The 27334-nt window shown below is 44.4% G+C and overlaps 1 protein-coding gene across 3 annotated transcripts in view; it reads left to right on the top strand.

Annotated features, from left to right (window-relative positions):
- MAP3K5 (mitogen-activated protein kinase kinase kinase 5) overlaps window positions 1–27334 on the top strand; it is a 164198-nt gene that overhangs the window by 43586 nt on the left and 93278 nt on the right. For all 3 annotated transcript variants that reach the window (XM_045010034.1, XM_045010035.1, XM_045010036.1), the window contains exons 2-3: window positions 15973–16112; window positions 25698–25721. In XM_045010034.1, coding sequence (XP_044865969.1) covers window positions 15973–16112; window positions 25698–25721 — 164 coding nt within the window. The remainder of the gene's footprint in view (window positions 1–15972; window positions 16113–25697; window positions 25722–27334) is intronic.

Below are 27334 nucleotides of genomic sequence, written 5' to 3'. Positions count from 1 at the left end.
CCTTTAGGCCTCCAGGGTATGTCCCCACTACTAAAATGTGGAGATTCAATACCTTTCTGCTGTTTGATGTCTCACTTGTTAACTCTATCTTGCAGGAGTTAGAACTTTTCTTAGAAACAAATGTCTCCACTGCTTCATTAGCTGCCACACTTTGGGAAGCCTTTAAAGCCTTCATCAGAGGCCATATAATCTCTTATCACCTTTAAAAAGAAACTGAGAGAACACAGAATTGATATCCTTGTGAAGGAAATTAAGGCCTTTGATGCAGAGTAGGCTTCTGTCCCCTCTCCAGAGAAGTTTAGAACCCTCATCAATCTAAGATATGAAATCAATAAACTTCTGACCCGAAAGGCTGAGTTTGTTTTATTCTGTAACATGCGGATTGAGGGCTAGTGTAACAAAGACATGGCTAGATCATTGAATGGTGGAACTGTGTGTGTGTGTGTGTGTGTGTGAGAGAGAGAGAGAGAGAGAGACACACACACACACACACACACACACACACACACACACACACACACACACACACACACACACACACACACACAAAAAGCAGGAGAAAACACCAGAAAGGAGGGACAGAAAAGCCAAAGACACATTTCAGAATAAGCCTTGAGACAAACAGAGAGAGAGAGAGATTTTGGGCTAAGTGCTGACTGGAAAAAAGACATGGAATGGTCAGAAAAGATACTGTCTCATTATTTGATTCCTGCTATGATCGGGGAAAGAGCTTTGTACATTCTTTGTAAATAAATAGGATTGCCTCAGAGAAATACTTGACTCGATCATCAGTTTCTCCTCTGACCTGGAACAGCCTGCAAGACCCTGAATTTTTGGTTAACCACCTGGGTCAAAGGAGCAACATTAGCATATCTCTCTCTATGCTTTGCAGTCCAGATTTTAGTACTTTAGTGAGTACTTGTGTTTCACTCCATAAAGCATGGCTTATAGTTAGGGCCCTACCAAATTCACGATTGTGAAAAATGCATCATGGACTGTGAAATTTGGTCTCCCCCCATGAAATCTGGTCTCCCCCCAGGAAGTCTGGCTATTGTAGGGAGGTCACGGTATTACCACCCTTACTTCTGTGCTGCCTTCAGAGCTGAGCTCCCCACCAGCAGCCATTGCTCTCTGGTCACTCAGCTCTGAAGGCAGCAGTGCAGAAGTAGGGGTGGTATGGCATAGTATTGCCATCCTTATTTCTGTGCTGCTGCTGGCAGTGGCGCTGCCTTCAGAGCTGAGCCCAGCTAGCAGCTGCCGCTCTCCAGCTGCTGTGCTCTGAAGGCACTGCTGCTGCCAGCTGCAGCCCAGAAGTAAGGGTTGTAATACCGTGACACCCCCCGCCCATACAATAGCCCTGCAACCCGCCGTCTCCATGACACCATTTTAGGTTGGGACCCCCGCGGTTACAGCACTGTGAAATTTCAGATTTAAATATCTGAAACTGTGAAATTTAAGATTTTTTAAAATCCTATGACTGAAATTTACCAAAATGGACCATGAATTTGATAGGGCCCTACTTATAGTGCCATGAGGCCCTTTCCCTTCTCCCCACTACATTTAAAAAGACAGAGGTGAAATCTTAGCTGCATTGAAATCAAGGGGACTTTTGCCATTGACCTCACTGGGGCCAGGATTTCACCAGGAGAGTCTCATCTTTTATGCTGTGTAGCCTTTCCAAGAACTCATTCATTTTTTTCTCCTCAGTCTCTTCTGGATGTCGTTTGAGCTCCTATGTTTCTGTTTCTCAGGTTATTCCAGTCTGGAGGAGAAATTGATGATGGAGTCAGGTATTTCTTTAGCGCAGTTCCGTTTGTTTACAAAGAATGTAGGAAGTAATGTTTCCCTGAACACAGCAGGAATCAGATTGCTCCAGGCCACTTAACTGGATAACCTGCAAGGAACTGATTTGCACCAATGTTTCTAAGGAGCATCATGATACCTACTGGGAAAGACTGGCATGCAAGTCTGTTAATAATTGTTCACATAAGATCTTGTGTTGAGACAGCACTGCAGGCACCATACAGGTTATACTGAGTGTTTAATCACTATTATTGATTTCCGCTTCAGGTGTGGCTGTTTAAACTATAGTCAGCACTGGGACTGATAAAACCACTGCCAGGTTTGTTTGTTTGTTTTTTAACACATTAAAAAAAAAAAGATAGCGTGGACCATATTAGACTAGGTAGCAGATTCACCTGACTATGATATAGCCATGGTCGTGTGTAGAATGGGCTGCCATCTTGAATGGCTCCTTGCAAGTCATCTTCCTTTGGCAAGAGTCAGTATGGGAGGATTTAGGCTTCTTAAATCCTTCAGAATTGCATCTTCCAACCTCATTCGTGGTCAGCCTTGTACTCTGCTTCCTTCAACCTCAGTTCTGTAAACCACCTATAAAAGCATACCCTCTTCTGCATGCTGGGCATGACCCCACCACGGCATTTTCCTTGTTCTCAACTGGTGAAAGACCACAACTTTCTGGGATCGTCTAAGTATCTCCTAGTTTGTGACAAAATCAAAGCAATGGATATTAAGATTACACTAACTTTTGACATGGAAAATGGTTTAGTTTCCTCTCCTCAGCTGTTTTAACAGGTAGATTTCTGTTCCATGTAAAAGTGTCGTCATTATCGCCTTGAACACTGACATCTTAGTTGTCTCACACATATCCTGCTGTCCAAACAGAGGCCTTTGAAGACACTAAAATGCCATTGATGCAGGACTGATCTCTTGTGTGATTCTTCAGATATTGAACCCCCTGCTGTCAATCAGCTACTCAGATAGATACAACTATTCACCTGTTCAGTTATTGGGCTAGATAAATGTATTATTTTCTTGCCCTTCCTTCCTGTTCCCACCTATTTTTGGTCACACTTGTTGCATCTTCTTAAACTGACTGTAAACTCTTCAGGTGAGGGACTGTGTCTTATCCTATGTTTGTACAGTGCCTAGGACAATGAAGCCCTGATCCCAATTGGGGACCCTATGCAACATCAGAATGTAAATAACAATAGGTTATGGAAAGTTTGTGCCAATTCTTGCTATGATCATCAACATACCGCTAGCTGATACATATAAGTTTAACAATGTACTGTGCTTTCCCCACAATTCTGTTCTCTCATACTAAGTATACTGCAAAACGGAAGTCAGCTTTGGCACTAGCTAATGGAGAACTTGTCAAAGGCAAGATACATTTGTTCTATGTCCTAGTAGTAGTACAGGTACCTTCATGGGCAACTGGTTTAGAATGTTCTAGCTAAAGGAGAGATAAGAAAAGTACAGAACAAAATGACAACTAAGGAACTGTTGTAAGCTGGTGGATTGGATTTTAATGCCATATAGAGAGTTTTGTACAATGTAAACCCATACTATAAATATAGCTAGTTTAAATGCATATTTTCGAAACACACATTCTCTGTAAGAGATGAGATAACAGTTGCTTCCCAGAAGGAGGGTATGTATGTCTCCTTTTTGTATTGTACTGCTTTGTGTTTGAACAATAAATCTGGCTACATTCAGTTATTTGGTCTCTTGAACATTTTTAAGAACAAACTGCAAGTGCAGTCTAACAATTGGCTACACCTTTTTGTTAGTAATACCAATGTATCTCAATATGCTTGGAAACATGAAACATGACTTTTTCAGGTTATTGTGCATATTAAGGAAGTAGAGTATTTTTTTAAGGATGTTTTAACAGTGTAATGTCCACTATGGGTGGCTAAAATAATCAGAAACATCAGAAGTTTGATTTTTTTGGTAGCACCATAAATGTATTTTTCACACAAATAGAAGACTATGGCCAAATTTTTTAAAATTCAAAGCTTAAGTCCATATGCAGGCACCTACTGATTTTCAACATGCTGAGCACTGAACAGTTCCTGTTGGAGTCAAAATCAGGTAATTTATTTAGGTGCCTAAATATGGATTTAAGCACTTAACTTTAGACACCTGACTTTTGGGGGTGGTTTTTGTTTTTTAAAATCTTGGCCTATGTCAGGGGTGGGCAAACTTTTTGGGCCAAGGGCCACATCTGGGTGGGAAAATTGTATGCAGGGCCGGGGCAGGGGGTTGGGGTGTGGGAGGTAGCGTGGGGTGTGGGAGGGGGTGTGGTGTGCAGGAAGGGGCTCAGGGCAAGGGATTGGGGCAGAGGAGGGGTGCAGGTGTATGAGGGGGCTCAGGGAAGGGGGTTGGGGTATGGGAGGGGTGCGAACTGCGGGAGAGGGCTCAGGGCAGGGGGTTGGGGTGCAAGAGGGGTGCAGGGTGCGGCAGGGGCTCAGGGCAGGGGGTTGGGGTGCAGGAGGGGTGCGAGGTACAGGCAGGGGGCTTAGGGCAGGGAGTTGGGGGGCAGGGTGCAGGCAGGGTTCGGGCTCAGGCCAAGCACCGCCTACCTAAAGTGGCTCCGGGGTGGCAGCGGCGCACCCCGGGATCAAAGCAGGCTCCCTGCCTGCGTGCCCTGGCCCCGGCCTCATGCCCCGGCCCCGGCCTCACGCCACTCCAGGAAGCACTGCGGTCCCTGGGAGGAGAGAGGGCTCCGTGTGCGTTGCCCTTGCTGCGCCTCCAGGTACCTCCCCCAAAGCTCCCATTGGCCACATTTCCCTGTTCCCGGCCAATGGGAGCTGCAGGTGGCAGTGTCTGGCAACAAGGGCAACGCACGGAGCCCTCTGCTCCCCCACCCGGGGGCTGCAGGGAAGTGGTGCTGGCCACTTCTGAGAGCAGCGTGGGGCCCATGGGGCCATGGGTGGCAATCCCGTGGGCCGTAGTTTGCCCACCCTGGCCTATGTCCTTGCCCTGAAGAGCTCATCCACTAAACTAAGATATGACATCCATAGGACATGAAAAAGCACTGGAGGGTTAGAAGGAGAGTTTATAGCCCAGAGATGTATGCATTTCTGTGCTGGTTGAATGATTCCTTTATATATTGGGTCAAATGTGGTCTTCAGCTTCTACCAGAGTTAGAAGCAATCAGAGTCACATTACCTGAGTTAGAGCTCCTGGAGAAGCAGTGCTGTTCAGATGCAGTCCCTTACTGAGCTCATGGACAGCTGTTATGCTTACACTATGCTTAGGAATGCATTTGTGTAGAAGATTCCTTGCAACTTCTCTCCCACTACTGCGCACGCACACAAGTTTGGGGGAAATGTTGCTCATGGTTTTGTAAAGCACTTAGAAAGCCTTTGGGGTTAAAGGCAGGATGTGATGTAAAATGATACTGGTATGTATAATAAATATGTTGTAAACAGGTTTTCAAGTTTCCATGTTGCTTTTCTTCTGGCTACTATAGACCCTAATTTACTGATCTGTCCACTTAGTGCTTGCCAATTTTCATATTTGTAGTTCATTGAGTTTCTTCAACCGTAATCTTCAGGGCATTTTTGTATAGGTTGATTATTGCACATAAGAAAATAGCTCTTCAAAACCAAAACCAAACAAAAAAAACAACCTAATCAGTTCTCCAGATCTGTAATCTGATGGGTTTGGTTACTTTGTTCCTGTCGCTGTCCAGTAGTGACAATTTTTGTAGCTAACCTTTGTAACTGCTTCTATGCACTCATCCAGTGTTGCTTTTAATTTGGATGAATGAAAGCTTTGTAAATATCTGCTTAAGGGATGTATTTCTGTTCCGCAGCACTAGAGGGAATGAGCCAGCAACAAAAACAGCTTCTCTGTTTTAGAAGGAACTGTTTCTTTGGCTAAAGTAAATGATTTTCTCAGAAGTATCATGATCGAATCACTGCCAGACACATACAGATATGGAGATGTTGAAGTACACATAGGACACTTTAATTTCCTCCAGCCCCAGAAGATTTCTCAATAACAAATTTCATTGCACGTTGAAACCTCTGAAGTTATAAAACCTAAAATGAGGGGCACAGTTGGGCACCCAAACAAATATTGTCACGTATCCTCCTTCTTACTGTAGATATCTTTGTATCTAATGAGCTTGATGTCATCCTATTTAATCCCTGAACAAAGAGACCTATATAAGCAAAAAAGAAAAAAATCCACTCTTACTCTGTATAAAAGCGAAGTGTTCTTCTGGTATTCCATTAGTTTCCACTGCTGACTTTTCTCTTGTCCTAGCTGAGTAATTAGAGCGTGGTGAATGAAAGACAACAGTCATGTGTTTAGCACAAGATAAATTCAGAAAATAATCTGGGCACAAAGATGTATTCATTGCAGATTTATTTTTAATTTCACTCCTGAAGTATACTGCTTATAGCCAAAAGATGTGTGTATTTATAACAGAATATAACATGTTACCCTGCAGCATTTGTTTAGTAACTTGGATGGGTTCTTCCTTGTACTATTGTATTTAAAAGAATGAGTGGGAGATGAACTTTGGTCAATTTGCATTTTGTTATTCACTTTCTCAGCAGTTAGAGGCACTGATTATAGCCAAAGGCAAACAGCACTACACACAGTAATGGGAGTTCACCCTTCCTAGTGAACTATTTTATCATACATAAAAAATTTGCAATCTTTTAGAGCGTTAGATATGTAATTCAGGTGTACACCTCATTAGGGACCAACCTTTGTATGCTTTTCTAGACAGAACTTCACTGATTTTAATACGAATTTTACCCAAGGAGGCTATGCAGGATTAGTACCTAAACCTTCCAATATTATGGGATCAAATATTCTCGCCCTTCAGAAATTGCTGAAATGTGCATTTGCAGAGAATACAGCTAAAGGCCCCCCTTGAACCGTACCAGTAAATTTTAAGGGTATGTTAAAGGGAGCAGGAATAAACATAATTGCCCTTCTCTTGTCCTCAGTGAAAGAAGTTACTGGAGTGGGAAATGAAGCTGACTGCTTTGTGCTCTGTAACAGGCACTCTGCAGTCTCCTCTAAGTAGCCCTACTTTTTCTGTCTGACCTTCTGTAACATGTAGGAATCGGCAGAATACGGGTCCCTCCCTAGGGCGCTGTTCAAAGATAGCAGAGAACAGTGTGCAAAACTTTACTGACATCTTGGACTTGAGCCAGTTGATGACCAGATGTCCCAGTCCTTGGCTAATCTCCTAGAATACCTGGGGTTGTAGGCTCCACTTCCCTGGAAGTAGGGGGGTCCCGCTGAGCCAATATGCCATGGTTTTCTCCTGGTCCTGTGGTAGACGATTCTGAGGCAGGCAAGGTGAGACTCTGACTAAGAACTGGGCAGAGGGCTTCTGCAGGAGCTGAGGGCTGCCAGTGCCCCCTGCTCATGTACACCACTGCATACCATTTGTCTCACTGATCTGACACAGTACACTGACCTTGCAACATTTCTCAGGGAGGAAGGGCCACACAGATTGCCTGTAATTCCAGCACATTGATGCTAGTATCCCAGGGCAACCGGAGCCAGGTGCCCTGCACTGCCTGCGTAAATAGCAACATTCTGTACTTGCTCTTTGAGTGCTGGTCCCTAAGTGTATTCCACTGTGGGTGTCCATGTGCTCCATGTGCCCAGCGTCAGAGAATTCTTACAAGCAATGTCCATTGGTCCACACTTGCACCCTTGCCCTCTTTGTGCTTCCAACTGAGGGCATAAAGGGCAGAGTGGACCGACTGCCTTTCTAGTTCTTAATGCTGCATGGCCTGGGTTAGAACTTCCAGTGTCGGGAGCTGCTACTGATTCATTATTCTTTGATATGTAAATGTTTCAAAGATTGCCTGTAGTGTATCTTGTAAATAGTTTTAATGGCTTTTAGTAAGTTTTTTAGCAAAGTTTTTGTGGTTAAATAGATTCCCTGTCCTGAGGGAACTGCCTCACCCCAATGCTCAGTAATGGATACTGGACTGTTCCGAGAACTGGGTTTCAAAAACTATTTCCTGTCCATGCTCCTCACTCAGTGACAACTATTAACGCTACCTGTACTGTCACAGGGACACACATCTTATGGCTAGGTGCATTATCTGCTGCTTTCACCCTGCTGGAGCTCCGGATCAAAAGTGACTCATGGAGAAGGCCCTGAGACCGCAGTTGGATCCAAGCTAAGGGACCCTCCTGTACATTGGTTTGATTTGACATGGAGTGCACTTCCCACCATTAGGTTTGACTCTGATATGAGGGAATCCTTATCCACAGACCCTCTGTCAGGATCTCCCTAGAGGAGATCTAGGATCCAGGACCCAAAACACAAACTCTTGGATATCCTGCAACCTACCAGATCCAGCTGAATAGCACTTCTGCTATTGTGGAGCCTACTAGAGCAGTCTGGCATATAGCCAGCCACATGAACCCCACTCTCAACTCCTATCTCACTAGTAGTTCAAGCTGCCGCAGAGAGATCTAGACAGCAACATCTTAAGTCCACTCATTCTGCCAAGGAGGCTAGACAGCTAAACTTAATGTGAAGACCTTTCTTCCCAACTACTAGCCTTCAGTTTAGAACTATCAAGTGCTGTTGGCTAAGTATGACTACCTGAACTATTCCAAGTTCACAGACTTTATAGATAAATTACCACAGCAAGACAGAGCACAATTCCAGGCTCTTATTGAAAAAGGTAAGCTGGTGGCCAGAACCATACTTCAATAAGCAGTTGATGTGGTGGACCCATCATCAAGATCAGTGGCAATAGCCATTTTGATACATCGCGAGTCATGGATACGTGCTTCAGGATTTCCCAGGGAGGTCCAGAACACTGCGGAGGACTTGCCCTTCGATGAAGCCCATCTTTTCAATGAAAAGACAGATGAGTCCTTAGACACTCCCACACTGCCTAGGACAATATATACCTGCTCTGAAGAGGAAATCTCACAGGCAGCCCTACAAACCTAGTCTGGTGACTCACAGTTTTATCATCAGCAAACTTATGGTCCACCTTGTAAGAGACAAAGGGTGCAAAATCTCATTTCCCTTCACCTCCTGTATCAACAATGCCATCTCAACCTCATTCCCTAGCTAAAAGATATTTTTTACAGGAGTTTAAGAGCTGAAAACCACCAGTGATGTCACCACTGTTTGATTCCCACATATTCTTTGGGGCTCATCTAGCACTCTTTTTTTTGGCAACTGGAGTGTAATAACAATGGACAAGTAGATATTTGACATTCTCCATTTTGGCTCTGCAGTTGAGTTTACTTCCCTACCCTCTCCAAAACCCCAATCCCTGTCCCTTCTGTGGCCTCAGTCACAGCAAGAGCTTATCTATCAGGGGACAGGTTTTACTCCAGGAAAAACCTGATAGACCAGGTTATGTGCAACTCTGATGCACCAGTCATGACTCGTGTTTTTCTCCTGGGGTACATGACTTCATGCCCTTATGTTATCCCCTTCACCAGATGCCGCCTTCATTGGCAATGGTCGTGCCTCCAAATAGTGTATTCACCAAACAAACACAGCATGAATACCATGGTAACAATTCCTGCCAGGGTATTGTCATCACTAATATGGTGGAAAGATCCCTATCCTGTCTGTAGCTTACCTTCCAGGAACTCAAACTGTGTTGGCAGACACCCTCAACAGACGTTTTGCTATTGATCACGAGTGGGAATTGCACAATTCAGTAGTGAACAGTATTTTTGCTCAATGAGGAACCATCATCTGGGATCTGTTTGCCTCCCAAACAAACAGGAAATGCAATATATTTTCTTTCCTGGGTGCTGGCTGGTGAGTCTTGCCCACATGCTCAGGGTTTAACTGATCGCCATATTTGGGGTCGGGAAGGAATTTTCCTCCAGGGCAGATTGGCAGAGGCCCTGGAGGTTTTTTGCCTTCCTCTGCAGCATGGGGCACGGGTCACTTTCTGGAGGATTCTCTGCAGCTTGAGGTCTTCAAACCGCAATTTGGGGACTTCGATAACTCAGACATAGGCTAGGGGTTTGTTATAGAAGTGGATGGGTGGGATTCTGTGGCCTGCATTGTGCAGGAGGTCAGACTAGATGATCATAATGGTCCCTTCTGACCTTAAAGTCTATGAGTCTATATACTGTTCCAGAGGATCCCTAGGCAGGTTATCTTAGCTATGCCTTTCTTACCTTGGGTCTTACAGGAAATTCAAGAGGGCAGGGCAAAAGTCATCCTTATCACCCCCAATTGGCTCAGATAATTTTGGTTCCCAGGTCTACTACCCATATCATCTCATTCGCCAATCAGCATTCAGTCTTTTCTCGATCTCTTGACCCAGGAGAATGGCAGGATCAAACATCTCAAGCCCAAAGCACTTCATCTCAGGATTTGGTTTTTGGAAGGGTGTCAAGCCTAGAATGTTCCTGCTTTGAAGCCTTACAAACCATTCTTAATATCGGAAAAGATTCTACCAGGAAATGTGACTTTGCCAAGTTTAAGTGTTTCTTCATCTGGGCACAGCAGAAACACGTATTTCCAGAGTCAACAGATATCCCCCTCATTTTTGAGTATTTTCTCTCTCTCAAAACAATTGGTGTCTCCCTCAGTTCTGTATGAGTCCACCTGGAAGTAATCTGTGTGTGTGTCATCTGCATTCAGATGGTTATTCAGTTTTCATTCCCCTGCTGACTTGCAGATTCTTTAAAGGTCTAATCAGAACCTTTTTGCCAGTAAGGAAACCAACTTCTCACAGGGACTTGAACCTTGTATTTTCGGCACTCACTAAGCCCCCTTCAAACCACTAGCTACATGTTCTGTATCTCACCTGTTAATGAAAGTTGAATTCCTTTTAGCCATCACCTCAGCCAGAAGGGTAAGTGAACTTGGAGCCCTAGTGGCAGATATGCCATACACCATAGTCCATAAGGACAAAGTCTTGTTATGACTATATCCAAAATTCACCCCTAAGGTGGTTTCAGAATTTCACATAAACCAGGCAATTGACTTCTCTGTGTTTTTTTTCTGAAACCCCATGCATATAAAGAGGAGAGGAGACTTCATTCTCTTGTCCAATCGGAAAATCACCTAGACTGTTGCTTGCCACTGCAGAACGAGTCTGAGGTTGAGCTGTATCCTCCTAGAAGATCTTTAAAGGGATCTCAGGCTGTTTCCTACATGGCTACCAGTTGTCACAACTTCCTTCCCTTCATGGGGTAAGGGAGCACTCTACAGTGGCACAAGTGTCCTCAGTGGCATTTCTTCAAGAAGTCAAGAAGTTGACATTTTGCAGGGCAGCTACATAGAGTTTGAGCCACATGTTTTCAAGACATTATGCTCTGGTCGGAGACTCCTTTTCTGATGCATTCTTTGGTTCTTCAAACATCTTTGGCATCTGTATCCTCGTTCCCTTCTCCTACTTGAGTACTGCATGTTAGTCACCCACAGTAGAATGCACATAGGGACCAGCACTCAAAGAAGAGGAGAAAGTTACTTACCTTTATAATAACTGGAGGTTCTTTGAGCTGTGTGTTCCCTATCTGTATTTCACTAGCTGCCCTCCTTCCCCTCTGCTTCAGATCATACCTGGATTTGCAGTAGAGAAGGCGTTGAAGAGATGGTCAGTCTCCTCCACCCTTTACACCCTCTTTTAGAAGCACAAGAAGATCAAGGGCACATATACAGACCAGCAGACACTGCTTGCAAGAATTCTTTGATTCCAGGGTCATGGAGCACAAGTGCACCCACAATGGAATACAGATAGAGATTGCACATCTTGAAGAACCTCGAGTTACTATTAGGTAAATAACTTTCTCTTCTAAAGGTACAATTATCCAGTTGATAGTATTTATAGTGTAAGCATTTTTTGCCCAGTAACACTGATAGTCTTGTCCCCCCCACTTCATTTCTTTTTACTGGTGCCTGTTTTTTCTCTGCTAACTAGCAAAAAATATTTAGGTTTTGCATGGCACTTTTACCTGTTGATCTGAAAATGCTTTAGAAAAGAAGGTAGTATCATTCCCGGTTTTTAAAGAAGGTTATCAATGACCTGTAGCCAGATCATTTTTTTTTATCCGGAGAATGAAATTCAGCCTTTTGAACAAAGCCCCAGTGGTCTGGCTTTGTGTGAGGGATAGCATTTGCCCTTTTCTCCCACAGCTAGTTGGCAGACTATGGGGTTGCAGTGCACATCCTCCACTGCACTTTCTCCACCCCCACATGTTACCCACGCCTGTCCCCAAACTCAATCTGTCCACTAGCCTATTTGGGGCCAGAGCAGATTCTTTCCCTTTGCAGTACACAGGATGTACAGAAACCTCCTGAGTGGTTTGCCAGCCATGGCACCAACAAGAGCACAGGAGTGCTTCCCCTCTATTCGGCCCTGGTGAGGCCACATCTGGAGTATTGTGTCCAGTTTGGGGCCCCCCAATACGGAAAGGATGTGTACAAATTGGAGAGAGTCCAGCGGAGGGGTTGTGGGCACTTGCATCCGAAGAAGTGGGTATTCACCCACGAAAGCTCATGCTGCAAAACGTCTGTTAGTCTATAAGGTGCCACAGGATTCTTTGCTGCTTCTACAGGAATTCTACGTGGCCAAACTTAGAGTTTCCTGCCCCTCTGCTCCCTCCCATGGCTTCTTAATGGACAGAAACAACCACATTTTCATGTTCTCTGTATGTATAAATATCTCCTGTCTGTGTCTTCCATTTTATGCATCCGAAGAAGTGAGCTGTAGCTCACGAAAGCTCATGCTAAAATAAATGTGTTAGTCTCTAAGGTGCCACAAGTACTCCTGTTCTTTTTGAGGAAGAAGACACTGAGCGGTGTCCATGTGACACCAAGAGTGAGGCGGCAGTGTGGGGGCAGTGCAAGGAAAAAGCTTTAGATCCCCTGCAGCAAACCATTGCCAAAGGTTGGGGCTTTTCTCTGCTCCTTGCTCAAAGGGCTGCAGGAAATGGATTCTCTCCTGAGGGAGGTTTGTTGATGCTAGAAGATAATATTGATACTCTCAGATGGCAGGGATAACATGCTCATAAAATGCTATCTATTTCGCTCATAAATTGCTGCTATGCAAAATGATAAGCAAGATGAGTTAAATCTCTAATGGGCTGAGTTCTTATACACTGTGTTTCCCATGATAGTGAGAACATGAGATTTCAGCAGTGCTCGCAAAGGATGAGCTCAAATATCTTCCATATTTTTTGTCTGGTTTCAGCCTGCGTGCTTTGAAATTATTTTTGTTTCTTCTTATTTTATATTATTTCTGTTACTCTTTTTTTTCCATAAGAGTTTCAAAACCATCTTGTAAAATTCAAGACTTAAACATAATGGAAAGTTGCTCAAATTCCCCTCTTAGCACCATGACAAGAAAAGTATACCATAGCTTAAAATTGCTCAAGATAAACTCACGTTGTCACAGTTCAGAGCAACTCCACCTGTATTTCCTCTCCGTGGTCCATCGAGGACACCCACTTTTAGGCTTCTGGCTCCCAGTCATCACCTCTCTTGTGTGGAGATGCACGTCTCACCCTCCTTACCAGGTTTTTTTTCCATGGTGCACAGTTCCACTGCAAGCCAGACAGCCTAGACCGGTCAGCAACTGTGCTTTGCTCACTCTCCAGAGGTTATAAACAGCATAATTGCCTGCAATTATAAGGTACACACAGCTCTTTCTAAGCAACCTCTTGTATTCTTTAGGTGAAAGCATCACAGAGAAAACACATTAAAAACAATAAAAGAAACTACATGCCTGCTGAAAAGCTTACCAGAGTTCATCCCCAACTCCAGCAGGAGCTCTGATAGGAGTTAATCCTTCAAACCCATCCATGTGTTTTTCTGTGATGACAAGTTCACAGCCTCAGCTCAGAATTAGCACACAGACTGCTCAGATCAGCCTTTTTCTTTATAAGCCTTTGATTTCCTCCACCCATTGGGAACAGCTAATCATCAGATAGTGGTTCTCTCCTCAGGGCATAGCTTCAAATGGTTGGGTTTTTTGAATAACCAGTGTAGGGCCCTTGTATTCACCTTCCCCATGATATTTCCCAGGAATTCCATTTGACGTTTTGTTCCAAAAGGTCATTCTTGTCTGACACATTGTTCAGTGTAGTCCTTTGATCATCCTGGCCCACAATAATACATAACCTTTGCATTGAATACAATAGATTCCAAAGATCCTTAACTTAATGGAGTAAAGTTTTTCAAAGGTATTGCAAGAAATTGCCATACAGTCGCAGACATGAGTAACAATAGTTTAAAAAAATACTGTAAAAGGAGAACTTGCTGCTGTGGTTTTTTTTGTTTGTTTGTTTTGTTTTTGTTTTTTTAAGAAGCATAATCACACAGAGATAAAGTACAGTGGCATTGTCATACTACTTATTCGGCTCTTGTTACACTTTCCCCAATCTCTCCTACTCTCTTCTTCCCGCCCCACCCCTTTCCCATTTAATGTTATAGTACATATTTGTGTGTGCAAGAGAGGGAGAGAGCGAGAAGTAATATTTGGGTATTACATTTCTGTTCCTCTTTGCTGTAATAGACTATAATTCAAAGAAAATGTAAATGGATAGAGAATTGCTTTCAGTCCCATTCACTCAAAGAAAACAAAACATTTGAAGCTTCTAAAAGAGAACCTCTCCCAGGTAATCATGGAGGTTGAAAGGAAAGCAGATTCTTTATAACAACCAATGGTCTACATAACCCATTTGACTCTTTCTTTTTTTCTTTAAAATCCGTATATTTTGGCTGACTGGAGGAGGAAGTGAGGTGGGTGCAAGAGACAGATGGTGTGTGCGTGAGAAGCAGAGATGAGTCAGTTCTCTTAATGTAGTACATTTTTTGACTCCGCAAGGGTTTTGCAGGAGAAGAGAGTTACTGGATTTAATAAACATCCTCATAAATGTGAGCTGCAATTAATGAATTTCGTAGTTGATTTTTGTTTGGTTGTGGCATTGCTATAAGTTTGGGAAAGTGAAGCTGGGGATGTATCAGCTTAGGCTCTTAATTTATTTGTGTGCGCTTCATTTGGGTGTACAGGTGCCTGGAAGGACTGTGGCCCCCATTCCACAAGCACTTACACATGTGCTTTACTTCATAGAATCATAGAATCTCAGGGTTGGAAGGGACCTCAGGAGGTCATCTAGTCCAACCTCCTGCTCAAAGCAGGACCAAACCCAACTAAATCATCGCATCCATTTTGTTCATGTGAGCAGAGTTCTGCATGCACAGACCTGTTGGCTGGGTCAAGGTCTATGTTTACATTGTAATTTGTGTTGGGGTACCTAGGGATTTGGGATTCCTCCCTCTTCTTATATAAATCAAAATAAATATATATCACTTTGTCTCTCTTGTCTTTTACTTTCTTCTGCACTGAATTTTAAAGGTAGATTGTTCTGTAGAATTTAAAATGCAGAGATTGTGGGTTTATCTTTTATCATGCAATGAGACTGATACAGTGCAATTTTTTTGTACATCTTTCCCAGAGTAAATACATTTTGAGTATTTTTATGTACAAGTTAAAATATCATTAGTTTTTTCCACAATCATAAATCATCATGTATAGCAGGGGTAGGCAACCTATGGCATGCGTGCCAAAGGCAGCACACGAGCTGATTTTCAGTGGCACTCACTCTGCGCGGGTCCTGGCCCCTGGTTTGGGGGGGCTCTGCATTTTAATTTAATTTTAAATCAAGCTTCTTAAACATTTTAAAAACCTTATTTACTTTACATACAACAATAGTTTAGTTATATATTATAGACTTGTAGAAAGAGACCTTCTAAAAACGTTAACATGTATTACTGGCTCGTGAAACCTTAAATTAGAGTGAAGAAATGAAGACTCGGCACACCACTTCTGAAAGGTTGCCAACCCCTGATGTACAGATAGGCAAATAGATCATGTGCTCATGCAAGGCTCAAAATGAGCTTTTCTGTTATCTCCTGTTCAGTGACATTCAATCCTTTTCTAGTTAGTGAAATGAAGTTCTGCTTTCTTTAAAAAAAATGCTGTAAAGAGAAACCACTTCCTGCTGGTTATGTACTGAAAATTCAGCTGTGATAACTAAAAAGGGGGAAACCCTCCTGTTCTTTATTTCCGTCTTTAAAATGCAGACTCTGTCAAACAACAACTGGTGGAGGAGAAGAGCTTAGGTACTCCCCTTTTGGAACTGTATGACTTACCGTTATTCTGTTATTGCTTTTTGCAGATATTGCAGTGGTGGAGATGAGTGACGCTTTCCGTCAGCCTTCCTTGTTCTACCACCTGGGAGTCAGAGAGAGCTTCAGTATGGCCAACAACATTATCCTCTACTGTGATACAAATGCAGACTCTCTGCAGTCGTTGAAGGTAACTGAAGAAAATGTTTCACACTTGCCTATCTCAAAACATAGACTCAGATTACTAATGATAATGCAGAGACCATTCAAGGGTTCTGAAAAGAGCTACACGAATGATTAGAAGTTTGGAAATCTTGTTTGGAAAACAGTGACACGCTGAAGAAGCTCAGTCTGTTTAGATTATCCAAGAAAAGATTAGGAGGTGACTTGATCATGGTCTGCAAGTACCTACATGGGGAAGAGATTTCTAATAGTTAGTTACTCTTTAATCTAGTAGAAAAATGCATAACAATATCCAAAGATTGGAAGCTAAAGCTAGACGAATTCAGACTAAAAATAAAGAGCAGATTTTTAACAGTAAGAGTAATTAACCAATGGAGCAATTTTATCTAGTAGTGTAGTAGATTCTCCATCACTTGGAGTCATTAAATCATCGTGGGATGTCCTTTTTAAAAGAGATGCTCTAGATTAGCGGTTTGATGCAGGGATTACTGGGTGAGGTTCAATGGCCTGTATTTTGCAGGAAGTCAGACTGGGTGATCACAGTGGTCCCTTCTGGTCTTAAAGTGTATGAACCTATGAAGCACATCCTGATTTCCATGTTATATCTTGCCAAATGCAGAGTGCAATCATGTGCACTTGCCTTGTAGATTAAGGAAAACAGCCAATTAAAAAAGTAAAATAGCCTTGAGAGTGCAGTGAGTGTGTCCACTCTGTAGTAGGAAGTCTGGAAACAACATGGCAGCTGCCACCACACAAGTTCTTATAAATGTAAAGATGCAATGTACAGAAAACAAAGGCATTACTACCATTACTTCACATGATACATCACCGATAAGCCTGATGCAGAGCCGTTTGGGAAGAGAGTGAATCTCTAAAAATTGCCCAAAGGCTAATTTAAAAATGGAAATTTAGATTAGTACCTGGCTTTGCAGGCTTGCAGAAGCCTTGGACCCAAATCAGAGGTCATAAGAAAGGGGGTGTAAATTAAACCTTGGTAAGCAGGCCTATGGAAGTCTAAGATGGGGCAATTTGCATGCTGCTGAGCCAGATGAAAAAGTAAATCACAACAGTACAGATTTACCTCTGGACTTGAACCCTGTGATCAAAGGAAGGTTCCTTCCAATGGCCCTTGTTCAGAAAGCAAACTTCCAGGCCATGCACAGTCATTGGAGACCTCTTAGTGCGTGTCATGTTAACTAGAATTGAGACTTGTAGTGTAAAACCATTATGACATAGTGATATAGTGAAGTCTGATTGGATATAATGTCTGAAGCTTGTAGCACTGGACATTACTTGCTATTTGTTACTCTTTCATATCAAGGACTAATAGTTTTCGCTATGTGATGGGACACCAACTGCTCCCATCCTCTTTGCTTTGCACAAACAGCTCAGAGACTGTCTCTCATGTAGACATTGTGCGTTATTTACAGTATTTTGCTCCAGCACCTTTTACCTACTAGTGCAGTCACAGTATTTACCAGAGGGGTAGCCGTGTTAGTCTGGTTCTGTAGAAGCAGCAAAGAATCCTGTGGCACCTTATAGACTAACAGACGTTTTGCAGCATGAGCTTTCGTGGGTGAATACCCACTTCTTCGGATGCAAGCAGTGGAAATTTCCAGGGGCAGGTGTGTATATATAAGCAAGCAAGAAGCAAGCTAGAGATACACACCTGCCCCTGGAAATTTCCACTGCTTGCATCCGAAGAAGTGGGTATTCACCCACGAAAGCTCATGCTGCAAAACGTCTGTTAGTCTATAAGGTGCCACAGGATTCTTTGCTGCTTCTACAGTATTTACCATGGCCTCTAGTTTTACTACCCCTTCTCCAAAGGTCGGGGGAGAAAAGATGTCTCCTCCCAGAGAACTTCCCTTTTGTCAGGCCCTATTAGCCTTTCTCACTCTTCTGCTTCTCCCCACTTGCACTTCCTTCCTGTGCTCTTTTCTCCAGTCTCCTTGTTAATGGGCTCATTAGCTACCCAGCCCCAATCTGATATGTAATCAGGAACTCCTCTCCTTAATCAGGTCCTGCTCGGGGACCTGATTGGTTAAACAGTGACCACAGGTGTTGGTTCAGTTGTTGATTCTCAGCATTCTGTCACACCCTCTAAGGCAAAAATTCCAATAGAGGATGTCAGAGGAAAATGTTCCATATAATGCAGGAATATTTTTCCTACCTTTTGTCAAAAAAACAAAACAAACCACAAATAAAAATCAACAGCAGCAACACAAACAACCAGCAGTGTTTTTCTTTTGCAACTTTGCAAGACATACAAGTAATAAGTAAAAGCTTGAGGGAAATCCAGTTAAATCAAAAACAAACCTAACACTTTATTTGTAGTGCTGTTGGCCAGCACTGGAGATTGAACCCAGGAACTTCTACAGCTGAAGTCATGAGTCTGTATGGTTTCAACTAAAAAACAAGTGTTTGAGCTGAGAGCCATAACAGACTCCTATTCTATGTAAACGGGGCACGCTGGGTTACACTGTTGTTAGTGGACAGTTTTGCTAGTGAATAGTTCATAACAGTCCATGACAGAGCTGACTTACAGGTGTACATCCTGTTCACATTTCCACACCGTATGCACATTTCTGATGGCTCCCCTATGCTCCAGCTTAGTATCCTGATGCATAAGCAAGAGAGGAGGGGTGTGGTGTGGTTGGAGAGTGAGACTGACTGGGGAAGAGCCTCCTTCTCCTCAGTCCTGATTTGGGGGGAAAACAGTTGCTCCTGTCCAGTTGTAGAAATTACGCTCCTGGGGGAATTCTGCATCACTGCGAATGCGTAGAATTTATGTTCCCCGCAGATTTCTTTACTTTCCTGCAGAAAAATGACTTTATGACGGGGAAGCAAAGGGAAGCTACAAGAGCAGTCATGTGACCCTCCCCAGCAGTATCTTTTCATGCCCAGGGCAGCCCACAGAGAGGTAAATCACTGTGGGGCAGCGGGCAGGATTGGGGAAGACCCAATTGGTGGCTCCTCCCCTGCGCTGGGTTCAGCTGCTAGTCCCAGCTGGGCTGGAGAGGATGGGATTTCCTCTTCCCCTGCACGGCATACAGGGCCATGTCAGACCCACCCTAAGCTGTAAGAAGCACTGCAAAGCCCCGCCTCCCGCCACGCTTCCTGCTCCCATCGCTCCTCAGCTGCAGGAGGAGAGAGCACTGTACAGGGAGCTGCTCCCCCATCTGCCCAACCCCCGTGCATCCAGACCCCCTCATACCCAGACCCTCCCGCTAAGCCTCACCCCTCCCCACCACCCAGAACCCTCCCTGACGAGCCCCACTCCCCTGTACATGGACAACCCCGACCAGCCACCCGCACCCGGATCCCCACCCTACCAAGCCAAAACCAGCTGCACCTGGATCCCCGCCCCACTCCCCCAACATCTGGACCTCCCCACTGACCCCCCTGGACCCCCCCTGCCGAGCTCTATCCCCCTCACACCCAGGCCACCCCACTAAGCCCCAACCACCTTCACCTGGACCCCCCTGCAAAATCCCATTTCCATTGCACCCAGAAACCCCCAACAAGTCCCTTTGCTTCCAGACCCCCCCACACCTGGATCCCCCACTGAGCTGCCCGCACCCAAATTGCCCCCCACAGAACCCTCTGGATCCTCCCACACTAAGCCCCTCCACACTTGAATCCTGCCTTGCTGAGCCTGCCTGCCCACACCTGGTGCACCTGGAACAGAGGGGCATGTTTCTGGGGCAGACCCGGCCCCTGCTCTGTGTCAGGGTTGGGTGAAGCCTCACCACTGAGTCCGTGTCCCACCTCTGTGCAGCCAGTGGCCTGTGCTCCCCAATGCCATGCTGGAGCCTCCACATTTATTTGACAAATAACATTTGCAGAATTTTGCAGAATTTTAAAATATTGTGCATAGAATTTTGAATTTTTTGGAGCAGAATTTTGAATGTTTTGGTGCAGAATGCCCATAGAAGTAAAATTACTGAAGAGAAGCATGTGAGCCAACTGTGGGAAGCAGCATGGGGAGTGGTGCTGCCTTCTGCTTGGGTGTATTCTTCTGATTACCATGCAGGCTCAGTTCTCCTTGCTTCTGGCTGGAGTAGGATTTGGTTCTATTTTTGTCAAGTTATTTGCAGTTTGGCCCTAATTCATGAGTTAAGTTTCATATGACTCAGCCTATTCCCCCTTCCCCCACTACCTCAGCCCGTTGGACTGTTTAGCAGTCTAAGGATTTCATCAGTTTGTACACCGCTGTCTGCTCCTGCCACTCTCATCCAGTATCTCTCTCTTTGACGGTGCTAAAAAGAAGAGGAAGGGAGATCTGGGCAACAATTATTTTAGTTTCAGCTTGTGCTCGAAAGGTTGGATGGAATAAAGCGGAGATTCTCAAACTTTTGTACTGGTGACTCCTTTCACATAGAAAGCCTCTGAGTGCGGCCCCCCCTTATATATTTATATATTTAACACCATTATAAATTCTGGAGGCAAAGCGGGGTTTGGGGTGGAAGATGACAGCTCATGACCCCCCACATAATAACCTCATGGCCCCCTGAAGGGTCCCGACCCCAGTTTGAGAACCCCTGGAATAAAGGAAGGATAGGGAATGCAATTGGAGAGGTCAGAGGGTTTTGCTTGTCGTTTTTTCCCTAAGGAACTGTCCCATCAAACAGATTTCTGGAAGCTCTTACACGCACTCTGCATCACATTCACACAAAAAGAAAACATACAGTTGGTTCCAATTTTTGCTAAGATTCTTTGGACAAGACTGGTCCAAATGTAACTTTTTCTTCTCTTTAGAATCCATATTGGTTGACCCAGTCATGGTTACAGAGCAGGTTTGTTTTGTATTAATTTCTGTACTCCTCTTAGTAAGTTCATAAGCACCACCCACTCAAAATACTAGTCTGCTTCCAAAATTTGCATAGTGTTATACTGGAGCCGCTTCATATGTATGCCAAAGAAATGGATTTTTGTTTTACAATAATAAAGTATGAAAAGGTTAAAAAACAGTACAAAAAGGATTTTTGCATGAATGCGATTTATGTGTGCAGGGACAAGAGGAACAAAGTTTTAGCTGAAAATATGCTCCTCCAGTTAACATAAAAGGGAATGAACTCTCTGCCGCCCCACCCTCCAAAACATGTTTTCAGCTCTTTGGATTGTCACTGCAGTACTTGTGAATATATGTATAGCACCTTATTGCTTTTTGAGTTTCAGTAGGTCTCATTTCACATATTATACATTATGAAACCATGGGCAGTGCTAGTTATTTCTCTAGAAATAGAACCATACCACGATGTGCATTGACTCCTTTCATGGCGAAAGCAGTGATGCTAAACTATTCCTCCCTTCAACACACTGCGTTGCTTTTGAACGTTGAATACTGGTTGAACATCCATGCCATTGAAACTTCTGCAGAAATGATCTTACATTAGAATTTTGTTAATATATATTTATGCTGGCTCCTTAGCCACCGTTGATTTCTGCATATGTATAGAGGATATAGTTGGAATAATACTGCCTCTATTGAATCTTCACTGCCACCAGAGTCCTGGAACTACACCAATGTCTCGTATCCAACCGGTGCAGAACTCCCCTGTAAACTTGGACGAGGCTACCCGGGTCATGTCTAACTGCCTCACAGTTTGGACAACAAGGGTGTGAATAGTAGTGCACACCCAAGTGCTCTGCTGTAACTTCCCTGTCTGAACACTGCAGGCATGAACTAAAAGGTTCCTAGCTCTCGTTAAAGAGGACTGTGTTAACACAAACGAGGAACCTGGAAGTGTGTACCCACAGTGCCCTTATGTGGGGAGTTACAGCGCAGCATTTTGCTGCACACTGCTGTTCACATCACCATTGTTTGAACTGCGGGACAGTGTTGATGTGCCCTTGGATTTGTGAATAAAACTAGCATTTTGTGTTAATCCACGGGACAACACAGCCCTCTTTAAGCTCATTTCTAGCCTGCTTTATTATGAAACATAAGAGCGACCTTATTGTTATACTTTCTGTTGGAACATAGTGTTCTTCTGATTGTCAAAATCACTGTTAAAACTACTTCGTCACTGAGAAGTCAGTGTTTATAACCTGTCACTTACTAACAATTTTTGTGGCTACCAGAAAGTTTCATAAATACCCATTTTAATTATGAGTTTTATTTAAATTAAAATATAATTCTCAGTTTATAAATAGTGAGAAATATTTGTCTACTATGCAAATTTCAGAGTATACTGCTGAGGAAGGCTCTGCTTAGGCGCAGCCTCTTTCATGTAAGTTTCTGTGGTTTACCCATCTTTCTGTCTTTCTGTCTTTCTTTCTCTTTTCAGCACAAGAGTGTATTGGTCTGTCCTCTCAGAGTAAAAATCTAATGACAAAATAGCTATTTGAATTTAATTTTATTACTTCTTTTACTATGGCCTCATTGTCCACTGTACTGCATAAGTAATCAGTAAGGATGGGAATTTCAAAAGCACTGCAGGGAGTCAGATGCCGAACTATTGACTCTCTGTGGGAACTGGACACGTTTGAAAACCCCACCCTTCATAGTTTTACGGGCCCGATCCTGCAATCCTCCATGTGCAGGACTCTTATTGAAATCAGCGGGAGCTCAGCATGCATAAGGCTTATAGGACTAGACCATAGCCGGTGTCCAAATTCCCCCCTCAATGGGCCTGATCCAAAGCCCATTGTAATCAATGGAAAGATTCCCCTTGACTTCAGTGGGTTTTGAATCAGGCCCAATAGTGGTAATAGGAGTTAGCAAGAGTACAACAAATCTCTTAGCTATTTTAGACCAGGTTCTGTTATCATTCCTCTCTCAGAATCTTTGCATTGACTTCAGTAGGCTCTGGTTTAGGCCCTTACACAGTTACAAAACCTCCTGCTAATCAATAACCTCAGTGGCAGAACTAATGATGGCAGGAGTCTTTAGATGTATGTTTGGTGCATTTCAAGCATATAGGTATAAATGAAGGTGCCACCATCAATGACCCATTGCCCTCCCCCCCAGGTCCACAACTGCTCCAAACCCGGCTTCACTACTGGGTAACCTATTGCAGTTCTATAACAATACTTAATGATTAATGATTTACTCTAGGTTTATTTGTACTGCTAGGGCTTCTCTACATAGTGCATTAGTCCACACCAGTGGGGTGTAAATTCTAGTGCACACTAGTTGTTGCACACTAAATGGCCCATGTGATCCCTGCTGGCATGCACTAAATCTCCCTAGTGCGTGTTGTTATAGCGCCGTTTCAAACAGTACTATGTTAACACGCACTAGTGAGCTTTCAGTGAATGCCAGCAGAGTCCACATGGGTCAGTTAGCCTGTGACACACTAGTGCACCCTAGAATTTACATCCCTCTGGTGTGGACTAATGCATTCTATAGACAAGCCCTTATGTTTCTTAAGTTGACTAGATAGGACTTGTTACTGCTTTTCATTTATTTATTTTTAAAAACAAAAAGCCGGGCTTCCTGTGGTGTGCAGGAGAAATCCTGTTCACAATGGAAAGCCCCACTCCCTAGTTACTTTGGTTCCTGGTTTGGAAAACAGCTATGGAAGTGTGTATGTGGCTCAGAAGGGATTCCTATGCAAGAAGATGCACCCCCCTTGCATTTTCACCAGTCAGCTGTTAGAAGAGGGGTGATGTATGAGCACATGGTTTTGTATAATTATGGTTTTCTTGCCTCTTTTTCCCCATATTTTTAAATTTGGGATTTTTTTAATTTAAATTTCGGGTATGGGAGAAGGAATTCAGTACCATTTTAAAAATAATTACCCAGATGTTGGGAAAGCAGCCTGCAACTTGCAGTTCAAACAAGCATCAACAAAAAACAGTAAATAAAATCCTGCTGTAGGGCAGGTGGGGATAAACTGACAAGCTGGCAGCTGTAAAGTAGTGGAATATATGTGCAGGTACAGTCTGTCCCTGACTTCAGACCCCATTGGAAGTAACTGCCTGAGACGAATCCTTACATCACTAAACATGGCTGCTGTAGAGTTGTTTTATATGTGCAGCCTGAGAAGTAAAGACCATTGGTTTGACACTCCCTCCATTTTTAGTGTGGAGATGAATAAGCTCAGTCCTACCCAGTGAAGCATGTGTGGACTGCTACACTGAATATCCATTTGCTAATTCTGCTTCCTTTGGAATCGATAACAAAACTCCTATAGAAGCAGGATCAGGCTTCAAACGTGGTTTTGCAAGCAGACTATCAATAGGGGGTGCAGGAAGAAGCCTTGAATATGTAACCCATAGTGGGTTACTGTATCAAAACCATGTCTGCTCCAGAATCAATATTTTAAAAATACTATAAAACGTCAAATTTACCCTGGGAATTTTTCACATACCCCTTGCCTGAGACATATTAGTACAAATTCAATTTCAAACCACTCAAGCAGTAAGTGGTTGGACTGGCTCTCAGTTATTCACGCTACTAATGCAGTTTGGGAATATTGTAAAAATATTTAAACTACCATTTACGCTAGTTTTACGGTCTCTTTTACAGACAGTGTAGAAATGATACCTGTTGAGTATAAATGTCTCACCAACGAGCATGGCATTCATCCGTAGGGCAGGGACAAGGATAACTAGTGTGCACGTTGATGAAGAAAATGTAAGCTAAATCCACAGTTCCAGTGATCTGTTAATATCTAAATCAGGATGGGCAAACTTTTTGGCCTGAGGGCCACATCGGGGTTGCGCAACTGTATGGAGGGCTGGGTAGGGAAGGCTGTGCCTCCCCAAACAGCCTGGCCCCACCCCCTGACTGCCCCCCTCAGAACTTCCAACCCATCCAACCCCCCCTGCTCCTTGTCCCCTGACCGCCCCAACCCCTATCCACACCCCTGCCCCCTGACAGGCCCCCCGAGACTCCCACCCCCTATCCAACCACCCTCTGTTCCTCGTCTCCTAACCACCCCCTCCCAGGACCCCCTGCCCCTAATTGCCCCCTGGGATCCCACCCCCTTATCCAACCCCCCTTGCTCCCTGTCCCCTGACTGCCCTCCCGACCCCTATCCACATCCCTGCACCCTGACAGGCCCCCCAGGACTCCCACTCCCAACCCTCCCTGTTCCCCATCCCCTGACACACACCCCAGAACCTCCACCCCATCCAACCGCCCCCTCCTCCCTGACTGCCCCCTAGGGCCCCCTGCTTCCTTACCCGACCCCCCTGCTCCCTGCCCCCTACCGCCCTTACCAGCAGCAGGAGCTCGCAGCCATGACACCTGGCCAGAGCCAGCTGCGCTCCCCACACTCCCCAGTGGGAGCGGCAGGCCAGAGCGCAGCACGCATGGCGGCATGACTGCGGGGCAGGGAGGAGGAAGCAGGAGAGGGGCCGGGGACTAGGCTCCCTGGCCGGGAGCTCAGAGGCCAGGCAGGATGGTCCAACGGTCTGGATGTGGCCCGCGGACCTTACTTTGCCCACGTCTGATCTAAATACTTAATGTCTCTGCAGAGCTGATGCTTATTATTTACAGCAATTTGACAGAATGAAAATATAACACCTACCCTCCAGGTCTTCTGTAAATGTTTATTGATGCCCAACAGTATTAAACACATAAATCTTCTAAAGGTTATTCAAGTTCTGTTTTTAATATTCATTTTTATTTTTACAGGAAATTATTTGCCAGAAGAATACTGTAAGTAGGAGGGTTTTTTTTAATTTTAATTACATTTGGATTTCTGTCCCACTTAATATTATTTATACTGTCCTGTTTCCTGCCTGGATCATTAATATTCTCCTCCTGTCTTTCCCATTATAGTTATTTCACAGCTCTGTTGAACTACAATTCCGAATGTTTGCACTCCCAGCAGCAAACTGTATACATCATTTCATAAACCTGTTGCTAGGTAGCATGCTCACCCCTTACCTTTTCTTTACCCTTCAGTAATGTTTTCCTCTCAGTCTCTCCCATTTTTCTTTCACACGCACCCCTTTTCTTTGCCACCATGCAGAAGCGGTTCTAGACATTTCGCCGCCCCAAGCAGGGCGGCATGCCGCGGGGGGCACTCTGCCGGTCGCCGGGAGGGTGGCAGGCGGCTCCGGTGGACCTCCCGCAGGCGTGCCTGCGGAGGGTCTGCTGGTCCCGCGGCTTTGGGAGGTCCACCGGAGCCGCGGGACCAGCGGACCCTCCACAGGCACGCCTGCGGGAGGTCCACCAGAGCCGCCTGCCGCCCTCCCGGCGACCGGCAGAGCGCCCTCCGCGGCATGCCGCCCCAAGCACGCGCTTGGCGTGCTGGGGCCTGGAGCCGCCCCTGCCACCATGTTTTTATTCTCTCTTCTCTGTCTCTTGCCCCCAATTTCTTCTTCCTTTCTTCTAGTTTTCTTCCCCAGAACTGGTTTAAACATATGCAGTGTTGTCCTCCTACTTGTAAAAACTGTATGCAGTATGTACACGGTACCGCAAGCATTGGGTATGTGTGTATATGTGTGCGTGTGTGTCTCTCTCTCTCTTTGTCATACATACATGCATACTCAAACTCACCCAACTCCCATCCACTTGCTCTGCATATTCCTGTGCAGAGCCTGGGACTCCCACTCCCTCTTTTCACAGGAAAGCTGTGATACAGTTACCGAGCATCTTGCACTGACTGTTGGCTCTTGCTGGCTCCCTGCAACAGCAGTTGACACTGTCTGGCTCTGCTGCTGCAGAGTAAAAGATTGTCCTCTGCTGCTGTGCATACATCAGCACAGACCTAACAGGCATGGGCGGACCAGGTCTGATCAAACTCATGTTACTCAGTACAAAGCTCTGAGCAAACTTACTCACCAGGTGGCATTGGCAGGTGAATAATACATGTGATAGGTGGGCAACAAGATAAAATGATCATATGCTAATTTTACAAATACTAAATTCATTATCTGTTTAAATTTAATTAACAGCTTGATTTGCTGCTGAATGTTTCCAGTGCGTCCTTGCATTTCATTGTCATCACTGGAATGTAAATGGATGATAAGTAACAGCGGAGAACTGTCAGTCAAAGGGGTAAATCAGACAGGAAATTTTGCTTAATGAACTGTGTTTTTCTTCTGGGTATTTGGGGCAGTATCAGTTCCCTGAATGGGGAAGGGAAATCTGGTGAGATTGTTCTAGAAACAAGATGAGGAGGCTGCAGAAGGTTTTCTTAAAAAATGAGGGCCTGTGGTATGGATTTCCTTTGACTTCCATTGAAATGACTAGGAATTGAGAGTGCTGGGGATGCACTGTTCATCTGATAATTCTAGCACTGTGGTTGCCAGCCACTGAAACTC

This window comes from Mauremys mutica, chromosome 3 (genome assembly GCF_020497125.1).
Source record: "Mauremys mutica isolate MM-2020 ecotype Southern chromosome 3, ASM2049712v1, whole genome shotgun sequence".
NCBI classification, from domain to species: domain Eukaryota; kingdom Metazoa; phylum Chordata; order Testudines; family Geoemydidae; genus Mauremys; species Mauremys mutica.
This window is presented reverse-complemented; position numbering and strand designations above follow the sequence as displayed.